This window comes from Grammomys surdaster, unplaced genomic scaffold, assembly GCF_004785775.1.
Source record: "Grammomys surdaster isolate TR1022 unplaced genomic scaffold, NIH_TR_1.0 325, whole genome shotgun sequence".
Lineage (NCBI taxonomy): Eukaryota > Metazoa > Chordata > Mammalia > Rodentia > Muridae > Grammomys > Grammomys surdaster.
Window position 1 is genome coordinate 2846114 of NW_021604744.1, and position 22466 is coordinate 2868579.

Genomic DNA, 22466 nt, shown 5'->3' on the forward strand with positions numbered 1-22466 from the left:
CTCCCTGCATATTCATTTAAAAATGAAAATAGACTTCTTCGATCTGTTCTCCTTTGTCTGGGTCTGATTCTCCACTTTTGTTGTAATCTTTCTCTTTGCAGCTCGTCATATACTGAAGAAGGATCTACTCTGTCAGAGTGTGTCTGGACTCCCATGCTGGATAGTCCAGGTCCAACAGCAGCTGGCAATGTCCCAGTGACCCCATATCGCCTTTGATTACTTCTTAATGTGACCTTCTAACAGGCTTCTGCCTTTCAGAGAACTTGAACTGGCCCAAAAAATTCTCACCCCTGAGGTCTCAGAGCCTTGTGCCTCTAGAAGCCATTCCACACAAGAGGCACACCCCCTTTCCACGCCTTTGACTGAAAACTCTTGCCCATCGTTAATAGCAGCTACAGGTATCTCTTTTCTTTTTTGACACAGGGACCCACTTTCTAGCCAGAACTCTCCTTGGCCTCTCCATCTTCCTCCTTCTGAGTGCAGGGATGACAGATGTTAGAATCATACAGTTCTCTCCACTTTTGAACACTCTTCTCCTGACCTGTCTTCCTTCTCATTTACGTGGCACGATTTCTAAATGTTTCCACTTCCTCTCTCAATGTTTCTTGGCTATGTTATCTGGAGAGACTCCATCATCTTCTTATTGAAGGCATAGCTGAAATAAAAATATTTCCTCTTCCTAGTGTGTGGTTTGTGGGAAGTCCAGTTGATCTTCCTGTCTCTCTCACCTGGCATTTGTCAGGCCTGTCTCTCCTGTCACCTAGGACAGGTAGGCTAAAGACAAGCTGTAAAATTTTATCTCCTGTCTGTGTATGTGTGTGTACGTGTGTGTGTGTGTGTGTGTGTGTGTATGCACATGTGTGTGCATGGGCCTGTGCATATGGGTGCACGTGTATGTTTGTGTGCACATGTATGTTGGTGTGCACATGGAGATTAGAATTCAATGTCATATGTCTTCATCAGTTGCTTTCCACTTTAAATTTTTGAGACACAGTTTCATTGAACCTGGAGCTTATCGACTGGCTAGACTAGCTATCCTCCTGTCTCTATCTCTTTACGATGGAGATTAAAGGTATGCAAACACACCAGGCCTTTAAGTGGGTGCTTCTGGGGATCTAAACTTGGGTTTCTTTGCTGTGCCATCTCCTTAGCTTCACATCCCCATGCACCAACATAGCATTCAGATATTTCTAGAAGCCTTTAGTTAGAAGAATCATTTGCCACTGTAAATACCTAGATAAGAGTCTGGAAATTTGTTTTAGGCTCTTCAGCCTAGATAGTCTCTGTTGGAACTGCCTGCTGCAGAGTGGGAGGTAGCAGGCAGCTCACAGGAAAACCCCAAACCAATTAGTGGGACCATGGGCCAATATAATTTTATGGACATTGGAATTTGAATATATATATCACAAAATAGTATCCTTCTTTTGAAAACATTTAAAAATGTCAAAGCTACTCAGCCAAAGAGCCATACAAAAAGCAGATGACAGACTGAACTGCTGTGCCATGGTTTATTGATTTCTGACCTAGATCATTAGAGGCAATTTTTGGTCCTTTGGCTTCCTTCGTGAGAATCACTTAAGGTTGGGCAGAATAAATACCTTGCTTGGAAAAGGGCATATCTTGAAAGTCTGGAGACTTGTGTTTCATTGTAAGAACCCACAGAAATCCGTTAGGAATGGTAGTCCCAGTTGGCCAGATAGGTAGGCTAAAGACAAGCTGTAAAATTTTATCTCCTGTCTGTGTACATGTATGTGTGTGTGCATGGACATGTGTGTGCATGCGTGTGCACATATGTGTGCACATGTATGTTGGTGCACATGGAAATTAGAATTCAATGTCATGATTGACATTGCAGCTACATGGCAAGTTCCAGGCCAGTGATAGAATCTGACTTTAGAAAAAGGCCCCAGCATCTAACGAATGACACCTAAGTTTGTCTTATAATCTCCATGCACACAACAGCTAAGACTGCTCTTATCAGCATTTTAGAGTCTTTCTAGATGCAGAAAACCAAGGGTTTCTGTGTGTTTACAAGTATTTATCTAAATTAAACTTTCTAAAAATAGGAAATTTTCATAAAGAACCCCCCCACACACATTAAATGATGTAATATATATGAGACTAAAGTGTAGATAGGAGATAGTCTATATATTTCTGTTACAAGCCGCCGCCACTGCAGCTGAGCTTGCTCACAGGAAACTCAGAAGCGATCGTCTTCATTATGATCTCATAGTCCAGAAGGGCAGATACTACATGTTTCCTGTACAACCTCATTCACCTGATACAGTGGATGATAATGTAGCGTCTTTAGGAAGGAGAAGGACCACATGGAATGCTGTGCCCAAGCAGGCGTTTTGGCTAACGCAAATCAGTTAAGCCTGGAATAGGACTCAGCTGTATAGAAAGGTCTGATTGCTTCCAGTCTACAGTCATAGTCACCTGCATTTTGTGAGTTATTACCAAAGCTTAAAAAGAAGTTGTAGAAAAGGGGAGAGAGTGTAAGTTGAAAATCCCTCTTGAACTAGGGCTCTGTTCTAATCTCTGACCCTTGTCAAGATTACTGAATCTCACCTTGTGTGCTGTTCTGTGTGGGCTCTGTGGAGGGCTCTCTTGTTTGATTCTCATAAGAAGCATGTAAAGCAGCTACATTTTACAGCTAAGGAAACTGAGTTTTGTAGATTCCAAGGATCATCTGCACACAGGTTCAGTGAAGTCTAAAATGTGCTGTGCTCTTAAGAGCTACACCAGGTGACCCTCCTACACCATTTAAATAGAAAAAAACTAGGTTCTGACAGTTTTTTTTTTCTGAAGAAGAAACTAGACACTGAGTTCTGAGTAGACTCTGGATAAATTTATCGAATTTCATCCCACAAAAGCTATGGCTACCATTTAGCATTTGCTAAGTTAGGGGACAACCATGGTCCTGTAGCTCACAGATCCTGCCTTAAGCAACTCTGGATTACTATGCCCAGGAAGGGTGGGATTTTGTTACTTTAAACAATAATGCTTGTTTGGCAACCCATAAACTAGATGGCCAATAAGGAAGGACAATGACAGAAGAGGTTCTTGAGGGGATCATGGCCATTGTGACCTGAGTAGACAGAGCACATAGAGGCTGGCAGAAGTAAAAGAGGGTGTCAAGTAGAACATGAAGTTGCAGATAGGGATTTCAAGGACACCCAACCATTCTTGGCTAAGCGATCTCCTCAAAGCTAGTGAGAAGGTGTTGGAAATCCATCATCTGAGCATGCTTGCATTTAATGTGTCTAGACTAATTGTTAGTATATGGCATATATTTAGATGAACACATTCTTTGTTGGATTTTTTTATTATTTTTTTGATGGTTCTTTATTAATTTTTCAAGTTCAAGAGCATCTTGGAGTGTAGCTCAGGGGAAAGATGCTAGAACTAATTAGAACAAGCACTACACTCATCTCATCGGCCCGATGAGCTAGAGCAGATGAGTCCTCCCTGAGCTGGGGCGCACGGTCCACATCACACTCCAGACATTTGGGAAGTAGAGTACAACACTGCTCTTATGTAGCAGTAGCCATTTCAAGTCTAATTAGGTGTGCAGAACAGCTCTTTTTTCTGGCACAGGCTATTTTCAAAGGGCAGAAATGACAAGTCATTTCTGGTCACTTCCTTTAGGGACATAGCTTTTTGTTGGAAAGCAAATGGTTTAAGCATTTTACAAGAGGGAGACATACATTTAGAGACCATTTCTTGATATTTGGTTATGAGTTCAGCCTTTGATGGCTGAACCACCAACAGTCAGCCCTGAAAACACACATACAAGTAACATTATACAGACTAGGAATGTATATTCACAAATATATATGCATATACATACATGCATGTAATAACAGTTGATGAAAAATCAGGCCATGAATTTAAAAGAGAGCAAGGAGGGGTCCATGAGAGTTTGGAGGAAGAAGTGGGAAGTGTGAAATGATGTAATTATATTACAATCTCTCCTCAAAGAAAGAAATACCATTGCTTACTTTTAGCTGTTAGCAAATATATAATTGTATTTATAAGTAACTTTCACATTATGTATATAAGCCAATATTTGTAGTTTTCTATCAGTCAGTCTGATATTTGTTTATATAATTAGTAATTACTCAAGCTTCTGAAGGAATACATTTGAGTTCTAGGTTTTTAAGACAGACTATAAAAATTTGCTCATGAAGATTGATAGGGGCAGCTTGTACAACTCATTTGTCTAATTAAAAAAAAACAAACCACCAACTGGAAGGTCCCTGTTCTGTTCCCCTGGTGACAGCTCAGACTGGGCATCTTTGGCTGCTGAACCGGCACAGACAGTGTGGCTTTCCTTCCATCTCACCAGCTGTAAGTCTCTTGCCTCTGTGCCTTTTCGACTAGGCAGTTTTTTAGGACACAAACCACAAAAAGGGTCCTCAGCAGATTCAATGGCCTCAGTTCAGCAGCATTTGTTTGTTCTAGGGCTTAGGGGGCTCTCTGTTGATAGAGACATGCAAAGACCTGCCCACCACTGAGCCACAGACAGCCACTCAACAGAACAAACTCTATGTTGGAATACACAATTTTAATTTAAATATGAATCATACAGGACGTATTTAGGGTCTGGAGATGACTCTGCATGTCTGAGGTAGGATGCAAAATGACTGCATTAACTGGGAAGGTTCAGCCAGCTTTGCCAGCAGCAGAGGAAGACAGGAGGCAACAAGAGCTCTCAGTTGTGGGAAAGATCCAGAACACTTCCTACTGTAGATGCTACATTCTGGTACTTTGGACAGGATCTTTTTGGATGTGAACTTGTCTCCTCAAACAGAATATTTTAGCAATTCTGGTTCCTGAGTATTCAATATTGTATGACTAACATCATTATGTTAACCAATGGGAGAAAAATGTCTGACTGATAACAATAAAGTACAGAATTAAGTCCTATAGTCTTGAATATAAGCTATAATTAAAAAGAGTCTTCCTATTTTATTTTGCTTTGAATAACCCCTCAAGTGTGCTAACTTGTAATATAATTTCTCATTCTTTGCTCTTGAAGTTTCCATAAGCTCTCTCTTCCCGTATTTGATTCTCTCCCCTTGTTGGGCACCAAGCAATTCTTCAACATCTCTTTAGGCTGAGAAGAGGTAGTAATTGGACTGGACTGACTAACTAGGGTTTAGAAGTGAAAGAATTGGTAGGCTTTTTTTTTCTTGTTTTCAATACTAAGGATTGAAAGTAGGCCCTTTTGCTGCTAGACAAATGCTCTAACACTAGGCTATAGTCTCAGTCCATAGATTTTGTGTGTGTGAGTTTTATTTCAAAATACACTTCTCAAATATTTCCCCCTTGACTCTAAAATGACACTGGTAGTTACAGTTCATTCCTTGGGGACGTTATTGGAAGGCAGTTTATAAGAAAAAAATCTACATACAATAAAGAGATGAGAAAATGATTTACAGATTTGTGAAACTTTGAACAAAATTTTCAAGGAAACACATTAATTTAATAGTCTTTTCCAACAGCAGCAAAATAAGTAGTATTCATGAAATACTAATAGGTACCGCTGTAGATGTAATATAATAGTGTCCATAATGTGCTAAAGGGTGATGAATTAGGGGAAGTCGTGAAGAGTGAAGAATATGCTGGTGGACTTGTATTCAATTTTAGGACTGTATTACAATTAGGCCAACAGCATTATTATATCACAGAAGAACACTAAACTCATGTCTTACAAGGTAGGCCAGCAAGGCTGTTTGAAGCAATGCATTGTCCTCTCAACCATACCAGTGACTGTGCAAACACCTAACCACCAGAGATAGCTCACCATGTGTGCTTAGAGTATAATGCCTTTAATGGAATCTGAAAAATTCTGAAGGGTGATACTGATTTTACCAGTGATATCACTTAGCAAAGTTTAAGAGAAGACTTGTGCAGAGTATTTCTAGGACTCCCTGGGAGATGTGTGGGATGATGGGAGAGCATCTGGGAAGAAATAACAACACCTGACCTACATTCACAAGTGAACACAAGAATTTCCCATAAAGCACAGATGGGAACATATTTCAAGTAAGAAGAAGCAATCTGCAACAACACAGAGGTATCAAGTAACAGTTCTTTGTGGTGAGGGCTTAAGTGCCTTGGGGGCATGAATTTCTAAACTATTTCATTCACTGTTATATTATAGCACTTCAAGGGTTCCTGAAACATTGTGTGAATGAGTACTAACCATTCATAGAATGCAGAAGGAACAGTGATAAGTATCAGAAAAGAGATGGGTATAGACTAGGCAATGGCAGATCTGGATGGGAGACAGAGAGTCTGGTCCTTGTCCTGTAGATGACATGGAAGAACACAGAGGTTTACTGAGAGAGGAAACTTCCTGTTTTGTGAAGCACAAAACAGGAAGTCATCAACACAAACACAGTTTACAATAAGTCAAGGGAGTGCAATGGTGAAGACATAGGGTGATTGGTCAGTAGCAAGCAACTGTTCATATCAGAGAAGAATGTTTTGGCTACGAGATGGGTGCAGAAATGAAATAGCAGTAGGTTAGGATGTGCAAAGCTGGTGAGACAGCACAGATGTTAAGTGAAACCTGTTTCTCCCAGAATAACTCTTAGGTGACTCATGGGATAAGGTGGGAGACATACAGGCACATACATAGATGATCTTTCAGGGAAGTTGAGATTGAACAAAGAGAGAGATATATCATTTAGAAGGCAGTGCAGAATCAAGCAAAGGTTCTTAGAGAATGGGAGAAATCAGACCAGCCTGTAGGTTACAGATAAGACGACCAAAGCAAAAGGATGTTATGAGTGTTTATGGTAAACAGGATGCTGATGGAGTTGGATACTGAGGGATGGAGGGACTTCAAGGTCAACATGGACTTAGTGTCTATGAAAGAGGAGCGATGTGCTCTTTCTCTGAAGGCAGAGTAGAAGCAGAAAGGATGGGCTAGTTTCTAAAATGCAAGGAAGAGGGGGAACAGTTCGTGGGGGTGGTGATAAACCAGATTACCTTCATAAACGGTGATCTACTTAACATGTAGTAATGGTCAAGGGTGTACTCCATGTATGTAGTTTTCCTTGTGCAAGAGTATGGGTTTACATGCCAAGTAGCATGTAGGATGTAATAGGCATTCAAATAACTTTAACTTACTGGTATATGTATTTTGGATATTTTTCAATGTAAAAAAATTGTATAGCTACAATGTAATATTCTACCAAAATTTATAGCATTTAACTGAAATCAATTCATTTGTACTTTCCTCAGAGAATTTTATTTGAAATTTTAAGTGTAAATGTTACTTTGGAGCAACTTCCCCAAGTCTAACATTACAAGATACATTAGAAGATACAGTCACATAGAACTGTTTTAAAAAAAACCTAAAATGCATTATTAATGCTCATTAAAACCCACTTTCCTGGAAATGTAAAACTGATTTGTCTAATGCACTATAAAATTCTCTATAAATACATCACCATTGTGAAATAATGTTAATAGGAAGAGAGATAAAACATAATATATTTTCTTTAAATCTTTGGGCAATTAGTATAACTTTTACTAATGTGGTATAATAACTGCAATTATTTTCATTTGCATTTTTTGCTGAGATTTGTATTCATTAAAAGTCCGTGGCTTTGTATTCTGTAATATGCAAAATGAACATGATTTAATAGTGTTTTATAGCAAGATAATGCAGTAGGTGGTTTCATTTACTTAGTTAACAACTAAGCCTCTTACATGTAAGCACTATGGTTCAAAGTATTCATAGCACAGTTCTGAAGCGTACTCTCTGAGACTCTCTTGAATGTCACTCCAACTGCACACAGTTCACTTAAATGTCTGCTCTCACAAGTAAGCAGTGAGCACTCTAGGGGCAGCATGCAATTTTGGCATGATCAGCGTCATTTCCCAGCCATGACTCACTATATGATTCTGGCAGAGAAACATGTAATCTTTGTTGTGATTTAAAAGTCTTAAGACTTACAGAACCAGAAGAATTTCAGACTTACATGGAAAATTAATTATAAATTAGTTAGTTTTAGATTTGACCTTCTAGTACTTCCATAAAGCCTTCATTAAAAGGCACTGTGAATCTTCTCTACTCCTAAAAACTTCTTACACTGATCCAGCATAGTGATGTCAACCTTTAACTCCAGCACTCAGGAGGCAGAGGCAGGTAGATCTTGGTGAGTTTCAAGCCAGCCAGCGCTACATAGTGAAATTCTTTCTCAACCAACCCCACTTTACATAAACTGATCAAGCATATTTTGTGTGAGTGAATTTGATCGTTGATCTGTAGTTTCAGAATTGAGTGAAATCCTCATTGCCTTTTTCTTTTGTTCTGCCAGCTTTTTTCCTTTTAAATTCCCAATTCTGCTACTGTTGTCAGATCAGGTGAGTCATCTGGACTTGTAGCACAAGGAAAATAGGAAAATAGTTGAGATTAGAAGAGATCAGGACAGAGGCTTATTGCTAGTACACAGGTGATGAGCTAATTTTTGCAACTTTTTTCTCCAGAGACCCACAAGAATTGACTGCATAATTAAGACTAAACAAGCTTGTAACCCAGATTCGTTGGTTGATTCTTTGTATTATTTTCTTTCCATTCTTTCAATTCCATTATGATCTACTCTTACTTTTGTAATTTATTGATGTTGACTGGGTTTACATTTGATTTGCTCTTGTTCTTCCAAATTTTAGCATTGCAACATTAAGCCATTAAGCTATAGAAACCTCCAGGGTTTAGATGACACATTGTCTACATTCAATTGTAGGAGCTGGTGCTCAGAACACTTGAGTGACATGCCTGTATTTTCCATGTGAATCAGTAGCAGGGATTGTACTGGAACCTTGGGATTCTGAGTCCAGTGGTTCATTATCAGATCCAGCAAGCCTGTCTACTCTCCTGAGGATATCATATGAGAAAGATTGGCAGCCACACAAGCAGCATAGTTGGAGGGTTAACTTGCTGGGTTCTTATGCTATTAACCTACTAGAGGTAAACTCCCTAGAAAGAACTTACTTTTTTCACTATCCTTATACTTCAAACAAAATTTGTGTGAAATAAACAAGGAGGAAGAAGAAAGACAAATTAGGCAAAGGCTTTGTAGACGAACAAGAGCTGAGTTCTTCTAAGGCTGCTAATAAAAGCCTAGGCAAAAGACAATCAACAGAAGAATAGTTTTGTGCACTCAGCTGCACTGCTTGACTCTCACATGTGTCTTCCTGACTTTGTATTGTGGCTGCCTTTCTCTTCCTAGTGCAATGAAATAATGTTCAAAGTATGCACACAAAGCTCCGAGGGGCACATGGTCAATAAGGTAAATATGCTACTCTTTAGGGAAATTACCTGTCACAAATTAGGTTTTTTCAAAAGGCTGTCATCTCTGCCTTGGCATTTCCATAGGCCTGCTTTAGAGTATTCTCACTGATCTTGATGACTTTGATGAATGTAAATCTTCACTTACAGTTTCTTCATTTAAGATGGCCGCGAGCTACCCAATGGAGTAAAGTGTTAGGACTAAATTGGTAATTACTGTTGTAGAGTATTTTTCACATGTTGGAATTGCTATCTGTAAATACTCCTAATGCCCATTTCCCCAGTTATACAGAGAAATGGTCAACAAATCCACTTTTAAATATAAGAATTATTAACTCTACTATTTATTTAACTCGTGGGATGGGAGAGTAGAGCAGGGTACTTTTTTGATTAAATAAAAATTGCAGATTTTATAGTAATTAAACCTCATGATAAGGGCTTGATTGAAAAGTGACTTGTTTCCAAAAATCTCCTGACAAGCACTGATTCCATGTCCGCCTTCACAGGGCCTGAGGGAAGCAGAGTATGAAATATGAGCATGTGACCCCAGAACAGCTTCTGCCTAGACACTAGCATAAGCAGAAATGTTCATTCTTTTAGTAGTAGGATCTTGACCTTACATAGGTGAAGGGACAAAAATAAAGTGAGTCCAGGACAACAAGGGGAGAAGTATGATCCCTCTGTCCTCATGTGTAGGCAAATCATAGTGTATAAAGGCACATACATTACAGTTTTCTCACAAGAGACCAGAACAGTTCTTGAGACTTCTCTCCACGAGTCAATTAGAAAAAAAAATCAGTTTTAATCTCTTCAACTGACTTCAATGGCCATATGAATGTAAAGGATGTGATCCTGCTCTCAAATTTGTTTCTAGATAATTGGTCTTATTTACTCATACTTGACACGGTTTTCCTACCTTTGATCTCAGAACAGTTTTCCTCATAAAGCTGGAGGAACTCTTGTTTCCTCCGACTCATGCCATGTTATCTCAGTGTACTGATCTCTCTCCTGACTTTGAGAGTTGGAGATTCTGACCCCCAATGTCTGAGGACCAGGCATCCTGAATAAATCCTTCAGGCAGAGTTCCCGACCTCACTGTGCCCCTACTTCCAAGGCCAGAAGATCATGCATCCTGAGCCATTGCTTAAGTATCATCCTCCATTCCTGATGCTGAGGATACACATCCTGTGCACCACCTCCAACGAAAGACATCTCATCTCTGCAAGGACTCCATCCTCATCCCCTGAGGGATCATAAGCACTTCTCCCAGGTAGTATCCCATAACTCTGCTGTGACTCCACCCTCACTATGACTCTGCTCCCTCTCCCCGAGGAACTCAAGTCCTGTGTACCTCTCTCAGGTAGAACTGTCCACTCCTATTAAGAGTCTATGACCTAAGGATGAACAGCAGAAACTGTACACTGTGGGAACCTTAGACTTTTAAGGATCTGTTTTAACTCTAGAGAAGGTTTTCTCCTGTGCTCAGAAGCTGTATTTTAGGTTTATGTAAGCTGAGGCCACTTTCATTACCCCATTCACACATCAACACTGACTAAGTGTCGGCCAGCTGGTTCATAGCCTGATGTTGGGGTAATAGTAAAGAGTGAAGCAATGTTCACTCAACAAAGGCAGAACAGATCCACACTAAGAAACACTAACAATGATCTAACTCCAGACGTTACGTCCTGCTACTAAAACACAAGTCGAATAACTAATTTCTCTTCCAGAAATTAGCACCCCTTCATAATATTTCCTGGGAAAAGTAGCTAAGATGATTCACAAGACAGTGATCTCAAACTAGCAATCATAAATATATTCAATAAAGGCAGAAACTACATGATCACCTATTTGATTCAGAAAAGCCTTTTGACAAAGCCTAACATCCCTTCATGTTAAAGTCTTGGAGACTATAATGACATGGGGGCATATCTTGACATATAGTAAACCCACAGCCAGTATCATACTAAATGGAGAACAAAACTTCATTGCTAGAAAGTCATTCCTTCATTCCTTCACTGGCATTGAAATCTACTTCTTCAGGATTCCAGCATATACTGAAGACCAGCTGAGACATTCAGTCTTGTGAACTGAGCATATACTGGATTCTTGGATGTTCTGTTCACAGCCAGCTGTTGTTAGATTAGCTGGACTGCAGGCTACAATTCATTCTAATATATTCCCTTTCTCTACATGTAGACATTCTATAAGTTCTGTTACTCTAGAGAATCCTCACTAATATACGTCCCACCCAGAATACCCCTAACCTCACCTCAGAGTAAATCTAATCAATGAGATAAAAGACTGGCACAGTAAAGACTTATGACACTGAAGAAAGAAACTGAGGAAGATGCCACAGGATGGAAAGACCTCCCACACTCGTAGATTCACAGAATTAACATTGGGAAACATTAATTTACAGATAAAATGCAGTCTCCATCAAAAGTCCAACACACTTTTGTGTTCTAAAGCTTTTATCTTCCAATAACCAACAATTTTATAAAAATTGAAAAAGTAATGTTAAAATTCATGTAAAAACACAAAAGACCCAAGATAACCAAAGATGATCCTGAAATAAAAGAATGTCTAGAAGTATTACCATCCTAGATTTCAAGTTATACTACAACCTATAGTAATAAAAACAGTATGGTATTATCATAAAAACAGACTCATGAATCAATGGAATGGAATTGAGGAGGCACAGATAAGACCATACAGGACAGTAAAAACATTGGAGAAGATAGCACCTTCAACTAGTCAAACTTATAGTTACATGTAGAAGAATAAAACTAGATCCATATCTTTCACACTGTACAAACTCAACTCTAAATAGTCAAGGACCTTGACATAAGACCCAATATCCTAAATCTGTCATAGTGGTGGCTTGAGTATGCTTGCCCCAGGGAGTGGCACTATTAGGAAGTGTGGCTTTGTTGGAGGAAGTGTGTCACTGTGGCTGTGGGCTTTGAGGCTCCTATGCTCAAGCTTCACCCAGTGTGTAAGAGTCTCCTACTGTCTTCAGATCGAGAGTAAACTATCAGCTCCTTTAGCACCATGTCTGTCTGGATGCTGCCATGCTTCATACCGTGAAGACGATAGACTGAACCTCTGAAACTGTAAGCCAACCCTGATTAAATGTTTGTCTTTATAGGAGTTGCCTTGGTTATGGTGTCTCTTCACAGCAATAAAATCCTAACCAAGACATGGAGAAAGTAGGGAATAGGCTTGAACTCACTGTTTCAGGAAAGGACTTTCTGAACAGGACCCTGAGCATACAGATATAAACACCCCAAATTCACAAATAGGGCCTTACAACTACTGTACTACAAAGGACATTATCATTCACGTAAAGAGGTAGCATACAGAATGGGAATAAAAAACTTTCCCAGTTATAATCTGTCTAAGAGAGATTAGTGTCTAGAATATATAAAACTCAAAAGACCTTAAATATCAAGAAAACAAACTACTCAATTAGAGACTGAGCCACAGAATTAAACAGAGATTTCTCAAAATAAGAAATTCCAATGGCTGAGAAAATACTAAAAGCTAAGAGAACAGGTAAATATCCTTAGCCACCAGGGAAACGTAAGTTAAAAATACTTTGAAATGTCTTCTTACTCCAGGCAGAATTGCTAATTTCAACAAAAGAAATGTAAACTGACATGGGTACTATGGAAATCAATGCACAGAATTCTCAAAAAGTTAAAAATAGAGCTCACACTTTACCCATATGTATGACCGCCTGGCATCCATGTGTAGGGCTTTGTCTTACTACAGGCATCCACGTGTAGGGCTCTGTCTTACTATAGGCATCCATGTGTAGGGCTCTGTCTTACTACAGGCATCCACGTGTAGGGCTCTGTCTTACTATAGGCATCCATGTGTAGGGCTCTGTCTTACTACAGGCATCCATGTGTAGGGCTATGTCTTACTACAGGCATCCATGTGTAGGGCTCTGTCTTACTACAGGCATCCATGTGTAGGGCTGTCTTTTTTTTGATAAAAAAATAAAAATTTTACATAAATGGATGGAACTTGAAATAATCATTTTGTTTGACGTAAACCCAGACCCAGAGAGACAAACATTGTATGCCTTTTTTTCTCATGGGTGGTATAAAGGGAGATTGGAAATAATGACTCAGAAAGCCTTAAGTGGGGTGGGAGATTAGATGGCACGGTTGTGGAGGGAGGATGGGGTACAGTGGCCCCCAGTAAAACCCTTTGGAAAAGACATATAGATACCAATGTAAATGCCAGTAGCTTATTAATTGTGTGAGTCTCGTGAGTCCCTCCCCCTGTTTCAAAATTTAGAAACATATACATAATTCTCTATATGTATGATTTTATAACTTTTCTTCAGAGCTCTATTCATGTCTCTCGAACACTGTGAATTATTTTTGTAGAAGAGAAAGAACATACTTCACCCATAACTGTTCATTACTGTATTGCCAGCCTAAGAAGCAGCACACTGGTCTCCTGAGAACCTCAGGGGACACTTCCTGGGAACAGAAAGAAAGCTTTGCAAACCTAATTAACTTCAATTTATGAGACATCCACAGATTAAATGAGCTCAGTGGCATGGTGGTGTAATTGTGAAATGCAGGTAAAGTTTGTTTGTAGCAATCACCTTGGGTTTGCTTTACTCCAGACACCAAACGCTGGCCTATGTGGGTGAAGCGTGTAATGATTCTTTGTTTCACAGCAGGTTCAACAGCAGAAAATGAATAAAGAAATTTGTAAGTCTCTTCTTGAATTGTTGAAATAGAAAAATAATTTGCATACCCAATTAAAAATAGTTACAAATAAGAGATAAAAATACTAGAAGTACTCAGATAAAATAGAGATTTGGCAAAAAATAGAGCACGTTATCTGATTTTATCAAGGTATGCTGGGAAACATGAATAAAATAGGTATTCTTATAGAATAACATACATTTTAAAAAGCAGCTCAAGTAATACAGAAACTCTAGAAGATTAAGTATAGTGGGAGAAGGTGAGGCAGCTGTAAAAGGGGACCACTTCACTTCTTTCATCAAGCAAAACCAAATCAAAGCACTTCAAAAAACCCAAAGAACTGGATAATTTCAAAGATGTATCTTCAAAGACTTGGTGCCTTTAGTGCTGGTTCAAGTGCTTCATAGAAAGGACAAACTAGTGCTTTAGACATGCCCAAGTGTGACAGTAAAAGCTGATAAAAAGAACTTTTCAGATAATTGTCATATGGTAATACTGATACAAATTTATATGCAAACAAATAGAACTTAGGGTTATATTATAAGCATTTTATTATTATATATATTATAAGCTATTTAGACTGATTGTAGTTTTTTCCAGGAATAAAGAGACCTCATGCTAGTGACCTCAGGTCATCAGGCTTGGTGGCAAGCACCTCTGTTCTCAACAATTTCTTATTTATTTTTATTTTATGAACATTGGAATTTTGCCTGCATGTATGTCTGTGTGAGAGTGTCAGATCTTGGAGTTACAGACTGCTATGAGCTGCCATGTGGTTGCTGGGAATTGAACCCAGGTCCTCTGAAAGAGCAGTCAGTGCTTTTAACCACTGAGCCATCTCTCCAGCCCCTAAAAAGACTTTTAATGAAATAGGAATTGTGATTTCCTTAAAATAGTAAAAATAGTACTCTGAAAGGAAAAGCTAGTACCTTGTTTAATAGTGTAAAATGTGACTTTCTGTTAAACTCATGAATAAAACAGTTTTTTTTCTGTAATTTAAGCCGTTAGTTTTTTTTAAAAGAAGTAATGATTTATTTTACTAACTGTGAAAATAAATCAGAAGTATATAAACAAGGAAAGAGAATTTTTTTAGGATGGTGGCACAGACCTATAACCCCAGCACTTGAGAAACTAAGAAAGGAATAAAGAGTATTTAGGGCCAGCCTCAGCTATAAGCATAGACTAAAAACCCTGTGTGTGTGTGTGTGTGTGTGTGTGTGTGTGTGTGTGTGTGGAGGGGCGGGGGGGGTGGCAAAGCAAAAGAACACCAAAACTGCTCAAACAATAGAGAGTAAGATATTTGTTATTTGTGTGGCAAGAATGTATGCTTCCAAAGCCTAGGGAATAGAATGTAAAAAGCCAGGGCTGAAACTATATAAAAATCTTATCCCAAAGAAAATCATGAGAAATCAATAATGAAAACATTCAGGGATGCTTGAAAAAAAGGAAGAACACGTCTAATAAAAATTGCAAGGAGAAATAAACCATCTTGAACAGAATGAAAACAGAAAACGTGGTATTTCAAAATTTATGGAGCTTGGCTAAAGAAATGGTCAGAGTAAATTTATAGCTGGAATGCTCTTATTATAAAGAGAAAAATAGAGTCCCTGGTCTGAGGACATACCTCACCAAGATATAAGGGGAAAGTAAATCAAACACAAGGTTGGAAAAATGAGATGGCCAGACCCACAACCAAAGATACTCAAGCAAAAACCACAGGAAAACAGAATCAATCTACCCAAAATGTGATTCTAAACATTATTTTGTAACAGTGGTTTCAAAATTTATACTAACAAATTCAAATACTTACATGAATGGTAAAATGCCAAAAAGATACAAAGATTATCAGAACTAGTTCGAAAAGAGATAGGAAATTTGAACAGACCTGAGTAGGGAAAAAAAAAGGTGTTTTATCAATGCTTAAGAAAGAAAAGACTCACAAACTCTTTTTGAATAGATGAGATTGAGTGGGCCATTTTCCAACTCATTTTATAAGGCTACTATTATTCTAACATCAAAAACAAATGAAATTGAAAGAAAAGGCCAAAACATGCTCCTTCCATCTCCAACAAAAATACAAGCAACCAACCAGCAGTGTTCAAAGAACAACATGCCATGGTCAAGTGTTGTAGTGCCAGAATATGAAATTAGACATGTAAGTCATGTTATACCAATTACTGTATTAACAGAACAAAGGCCTAGAACTATACAATCATTTCAGTAGGTGAAGAAGAAGTACATGAGGATGTTGAGATCACATCAAACAAACAACAGATGGGACTTCTCGTAACGTGATAAGTGGCATCTAAAATCCCTCTACCTAATATCATACTGAACAGTGCAAGATTAATGCTTTCCTCTAAAAAATGGTCACAGCCATAAAAAGGGATATCTGCTGATGTCAGTTTATCATCACACTTGAAAATTTAGATAGTTAGCTTTAACCGACAACTTGAAGTTGTCTAGAGTCATCTGGCAGGAGAGCCTTGGACATGACTGGGATTGGAGGGCTACTCTGTTAACTTACTGATGGGGAGGGCAGAAACTGGGACTCTCAGACACTGCTGAGGGAATATGAAAGCTAGCCATTTTGGACATCATTTAGACAATCCATTAACAGTTTAAATATATTTTTAATATAACACAGCAAAACCATTTCTGGGTATCTACTCCCCAAAATGAGAACATCTGCATAAGCAAGCAGTTGAATCCAAAAGTTCATAAATATATTATCTATAAATGTTCAGAGATGAAAATGACTCAAATAACCACCCACAGCGAGTAGACTAATAAAAGGCCCATACCACTGAGTAGTAAAGGGCAGTAAGAGAAACAAATTTTTCATACAGGTATATCTGTTAAGTGATTCTCAATAGCATTATGCTAAATAAAACACTAGGTACTATATGATATTAGTCATAAAAATATTTTTGAAAGGTGAAACTATTTAGAAGAGCAGATTAGTGGTTCTTTGTGGCTGAAGGTAGGAGAGGAGACGGTGACAAGCAGATCTGAGCTAGCATGGGGTGACAGACGCTCTAAGGGGAGTGTTGCTCACTATGAAACTGCACCATGTTTGAGGAATGTGATGAGCTATATATACCTGCAATTGAATATATATATACATATATGTATATATATGTATATATATATGGATGACACTACATGGTATATGTCTAACCAGTTAAATATAGCTTCCTCATCAAGACATTTAAAAGTAAGACATACACATGCATGATGTCATTCTGTCTATATTAGAGTATATGTTTTATATATAGACCAACACCAGTCACCATACTTTCTATAGGTACACATACAAAGAGAACATGTTTGCCTCTACAAAAAAAGTGGAAGAGTAGGAAGGGCAGGAAATTTGCTTATCGTTGTGTGCTTTCGGAATTAGTTGCAAAAAAAAATCAATTGCTTTATAAACAAAGACAATCAGCCATGGTCCTGAAATGAGGATATCTTTGTTCACATGAATGAGGCCATTAAGCATTTCTGAGTAGCCAAAACCAACATGTTTCATGTTCAAATCAATATGAACATCGTCACAGAAACATGGCGCCAGCTCCTGCTACCTTCAGAGGGGAGTGATCTCCGTAGGAATTCTGGAAACCTCTACATGTTCCTAGCAAGGACTTCAAGATTCCACAGTGCTGCACTAGGGAGAAAACAAAGGCATCACCCATCCCAAACAAACAAAGAGCAGCAGACTGAAGTCTCACGACTAGCGGTCTAAGTGAGTGGTCACATGACTAGTGGTCTAAGTGAGTGGTCACATGACTAGTGGTCTAAGTGAGTGGTCACAGAGGAGGGGAGGAGGGAGGTCAAGATGACTCAGATGAGCACATGCGCACACACAATAGAATGTTTCTAGAAAGGCACACATTACAGTAATAGCAAGGATATCAAAGCATTTCTCTGATAAGCCATAATTTATATATATAAAAAATGTGTTTAAATTTCTTTCTGTGAGTCAAACAATGGCTACAATACAGTAATTTTCAGCTATACCACTTAATATTAGAAATATTGTCCAAAATTTGAGTTTTCACTGAACATTAGGAATATACTTCTGTTTAGATTAGAAGCACTCCTATTAATCTTAAACAAGCAATGCAAGAAGTCAAAATACGCTGTCAACAATTAAATTACCAAAATTCACGTGCTATTTTATAACAATGCCCCAAGAAGGAGAAATGTGTGATTATTTTGTTATCCTATTAATTTTCCCTTGGTAGTGGGAACTTGGTATAGTGTTGCTCACAAATGCATACTATTTGGTGAATCAAAAATGTAATATTTCCCTGAAGGGAAAAAAGCTGCAGAGAGGGCCATGTAAATCACATATGGTCCTTCTTTCAGGTCTGACTTCTTTTACTCGCATTTAAAAATAACAGGCTTCCCATGCTGTTCTGAGAGCTTTGAATAGGTGATCACATATGTTTAACCACACAGGTTTTTCGTGCATGACTGCCTCACAGTATTGCTTCTGATGCTTCTCTGCTGAAGCTTCAGGGCCTGTTTAGATTCAGCAGACAAGTACTGAGTGATGCAACTGCTGAGAGCCACTCTAGATAATAAGAATGTTACCATGAGTTGAGGTGGCATTGCAACCCTGCTGTGACAATCATATAGCTGAGAATCAAGGACTTCAAGTCCTAAGTCCTATTAACAGGCAGGGGGAGAAATCAGGCGTCAGCCTGCACCATCTCCTCCACATCAACAGAGAAGTATGGAAGGGCCCTTAGCTTTGTCCCATTCATTTTCTTACACAGGCTAGAGAAGAGAGCAGGAGGACTGGAAGCTCCCAGCTCTTAAATTGTGTTCCATGCTGTTCTTGGAGCTCCCAGTCCAGATCCCATTCCATCACGTTCTACCTGGTTCACGGCAGACGCAGTTATCCACAGTGGTGGACACCATGTCCCATAGTAGTAGAATATTCCCACTCATATTTATTTATTTTATTGGAATCCAGCTCCCAGTGGTCCTTAAAAGGATCATCAGAACACTTGCATTTGGAGGAGCTGGCTGGCCTGGAACCCCACATACAATTTCTAGTATTGCTTCTTTTAGAAAGCAGACTGCTCAGTAAACCAACAGGGATGAACTGAGTTCTGCACAACTGATCTTTGCGACAAAGACATAACATGTCCATAGCTATAGCTCATTCTTTACACTACAAATCCATATTCTATGTTGGTAAGACTTAAGGTACTACTATCACAGTGTTTAATGCAAGTAAGGGAAAGAGAACATTGCAAATATTCAGCAATCTGGATCCCAGATTCACATTTGTCTCTCTGCCTCTTTTATCATTTTGTAAGGCATAATTTTTATGCCAGCCTATAGAAAGCTTCACTTGAACAATATTATTATAAAGATTTCTTCTAATCTACCCACACATTGTACTTCACATCTGTATTCGTCTTACCTCCTCGATGGATGATTAAAGAAGTCTCACTTCCAACGGGGCAGTCCTTAAGTATATCCACTACTTCTGTATGGCTCAGGTTCTGTACATTCTGTTGGTTGATCTCAACAATGAGGTCGCCTTCACACAGCCCAGGGCATCCCTGAATGTCAAGTATTTGTTTCACCCGCTGTCCCGTGGGACTGTCGGCAATAGTAAAGCCAAATCCCTGGGCACCTTTCACAATGGTTAAGGTCATAAGTTCAGCTTGAGTGGCTCCAGATGAAGCCATAGACACATTGTCGTCATGGACAGGTGGCGGATATGTGCCATCTAGCTGGCCATCAGCTGGCATGGAGTGCAAAGAATGAGGTGGCCGGTCTGTAATATCTGGGACCGACTGTGAGGTCCGAGAAATGTATTCCAAATATGTTTCATAGTTATGTCTTCCGTTGACCATCACTGGAGGTGGCCTCTCCATTATTGCAAGGGGTGGCACCATGCTGTTAGCAGGATCTTCAGGATCAAAGGGCAAAGGATAGCCACGACACAACACCAAGTTGACACTCTGACCAATAGGAACAGACTGGAAAAGTTTGACAACATCTGCATGAGTGTGTCCAAGGACACAAACTTCATTAATATAGACAATGACATCACCTGCAAAGAAAACAGGGAGAGATTGACAACATGAGGTAAGTTCAATTAACATTGACATAGAGAAATGGAATTATTTATGAGAACACTGAAAGAGTTCTCTGCTTCTCAGTAAACAGTGAGAAATCAGTTACAGTAATATTACAGTTCTCTGCAGGTAACTCAAAGACACAAAGGTCTGCCAATGGTAGAATGGGCAAACACTGAAAAAAAGTGCTTCTTGGTTATTCTTGAAGCTCGGAAACAACCCCACATTCAGGCTCAGGAAGAAAGAAATAGTTAGAAGAACTTGTACTTTGAAGAAACATACGTTTTGTTTCTCTTTTCTTTTTTATTTCCATTTTAGTTTAACTAAGATCAAAGAAGTTTCAAACTGTTGAGAAGTGATAGCCATAAATTTTGGATGAAAAAGAAAGCTCTGGTATTTGAAGGTTTGTGGAGGGAGGCACTGTGAGGATGGAATGAGAAGGTAAAGAGACAGACAGGGCTTGGTGCAGTGTCTGACCACGATAAGACTACAATCATCATGGATGGTGGGGACTCAGGACACTGTCTGTCAAACAGGGAGCTGCTGTGGACTCAGTCTCTTATCTTGGAAAAATTATTTCAGCAACAACATTTGTTCTCTTTCCCAAGTGAGTTATCACAGGCTTATAGAAGTCTACTGGTTAGAAGCGAACTTTATGAACTTAGAAATGCTATGAATAAAAATTATTCATTATAAAATAGAATGATTAAAATGATTTCTCCTTTAAATGTAAAAGACACAGTTGTTTGAGTTAATTGTTTTAAGGTTTCTTAAATTATGTATGAATAAGAATGTTATTTTTGGAGACTGGTTCTATCATGGGTGGGTATTTTTATTCTCATGAACCATAATACTTGAAAATTGAACTTGAAAATTAAAATTGAGGTTGGTGATGCTGAGAAGTATATGAGGAATGAAAGCTATGCTCTTGTAGATTGTCAGAGGATAACTCAATAGATATCTATTCATTCACTAATGGAGTTTTGTACTACATAGTACAAGTGGCCAGAGATTTCTCTCTGAGATATCCTCATCTATCATGACAGCAAACACCAAAAATTTAAAAGATTAAATACATTTTTAGGTATATATATTAAGTCTCTCCAGTGTAATTATAAATGAGTAATTCTAGGAATAAAAATTCCTAAGAAAAATGCCCTCAACATTGTTGGTTTGATTAACAACCATGTTTCTTAATTGTAAGGCAACTGGAAGTTCCAAATGAATAGGTAGAAAGGCCCAACAGATTATCAAAGGACCCAGGGTAGGCTTGCTTCTAGAAAGTTCTGGAGCCTATGTGAGTAAAAGGATGATAACACTTTTCCACAGTGTCAGAAAGGGTGCTGAAGCATCGAACCCACACTCACAGAACTGGAGTGGCCTTTCCTTCTCTGCTCTTAGGCTTCCTGACTTGAGGGAAGCAGCTGAGAATGCCTCGGCATCATTTTAAACTAACTCTATTCATCTCAGAGTCCTAGAAAAATGACAGAGCCAGACAGACGATTTTCTCTTCTCCTCTCCTCACCTCCATCCCAACCTCTGGCATTGTTTAGTGCTGAGAATTAAGGTGAGGGGCTCTCACATGCTAGATAGTTACTCTACTATGGTATTGCATCATGCCTTTAATTACAACTCCCCTGATTGTTAGGGAGGACAAGTGTCTTATGTAGGTTTGTTCTTGGGCACATCTCAACTTCTCTTCCATTCATCCATCCATCCATCCATCCATCCATCCATCCACTCAACCACCATCCACCCATCATCATCCTTCATCGTCATCCTATCACCCATCTATCATCCTATCATCCTATCATCCATACATCCATCATCAATCTATCCATCCACCTCCATTCACCTACTATCTATCTATCTATCTATCTATCTATCTATCTATCTATCTATCTATCTATCTACCATTATTCTGGACCCAATGTTTTGTTGTGTTTAGGAGACTGCCTGGTATATGGTGATAACTTGGGATAGTGAGGCAGAGACTGAATTCCAGGCCTACCATCTACTAGGAATTTTATTTAGCACAAGGATGTGATCAGACTTCTTTTAAATGATGAAGAAACACAAAATCAACCTATGATTACCTGAGAAATAACTAATAATTAGATGATATAGGTGACAAGAATTGTGACTGTACATATTTATGAAAATATGGTTGCTATTCCTGTAATTATTTGTCCTTGACAATATCCTTCTGTAAAACTAGTATGGCCCAATTAAGATATTCCCAATACAGTCATAGCCAAACAATTATAGAAGTGATTGATTCTGAGTGACCAAGTGAAAGGCAGGAAGGTGACCTATGCTACT

General features: G+C 38.8%; 1 protein-coding gene across 3 annotated transcripts in view; it reads right to left on the minus strand.

The window, feature by feature from the left end:
• Positions 1-22466, minus strand: part of Magi2 (membrane associated guanylate kinase, WW and PDZ domain containing 2) — a 1345877-nt gene that overhangs the window by 198421 nt on the left and 1124990 nt on the right. For all 3 annotated transcript variants that reach the window (XM_028778110.1, XM_028778109.1, XM_028778111.1), the window contains exon 10: positions 19481-20119. In XM_028778110.1, the coding sequence (XP_028633943.1) occupies positions 19481-20119 (639 nt within the window). The remainder of the gene's footprint in view (positions 1-19480; positions 20120-22466) is intronic.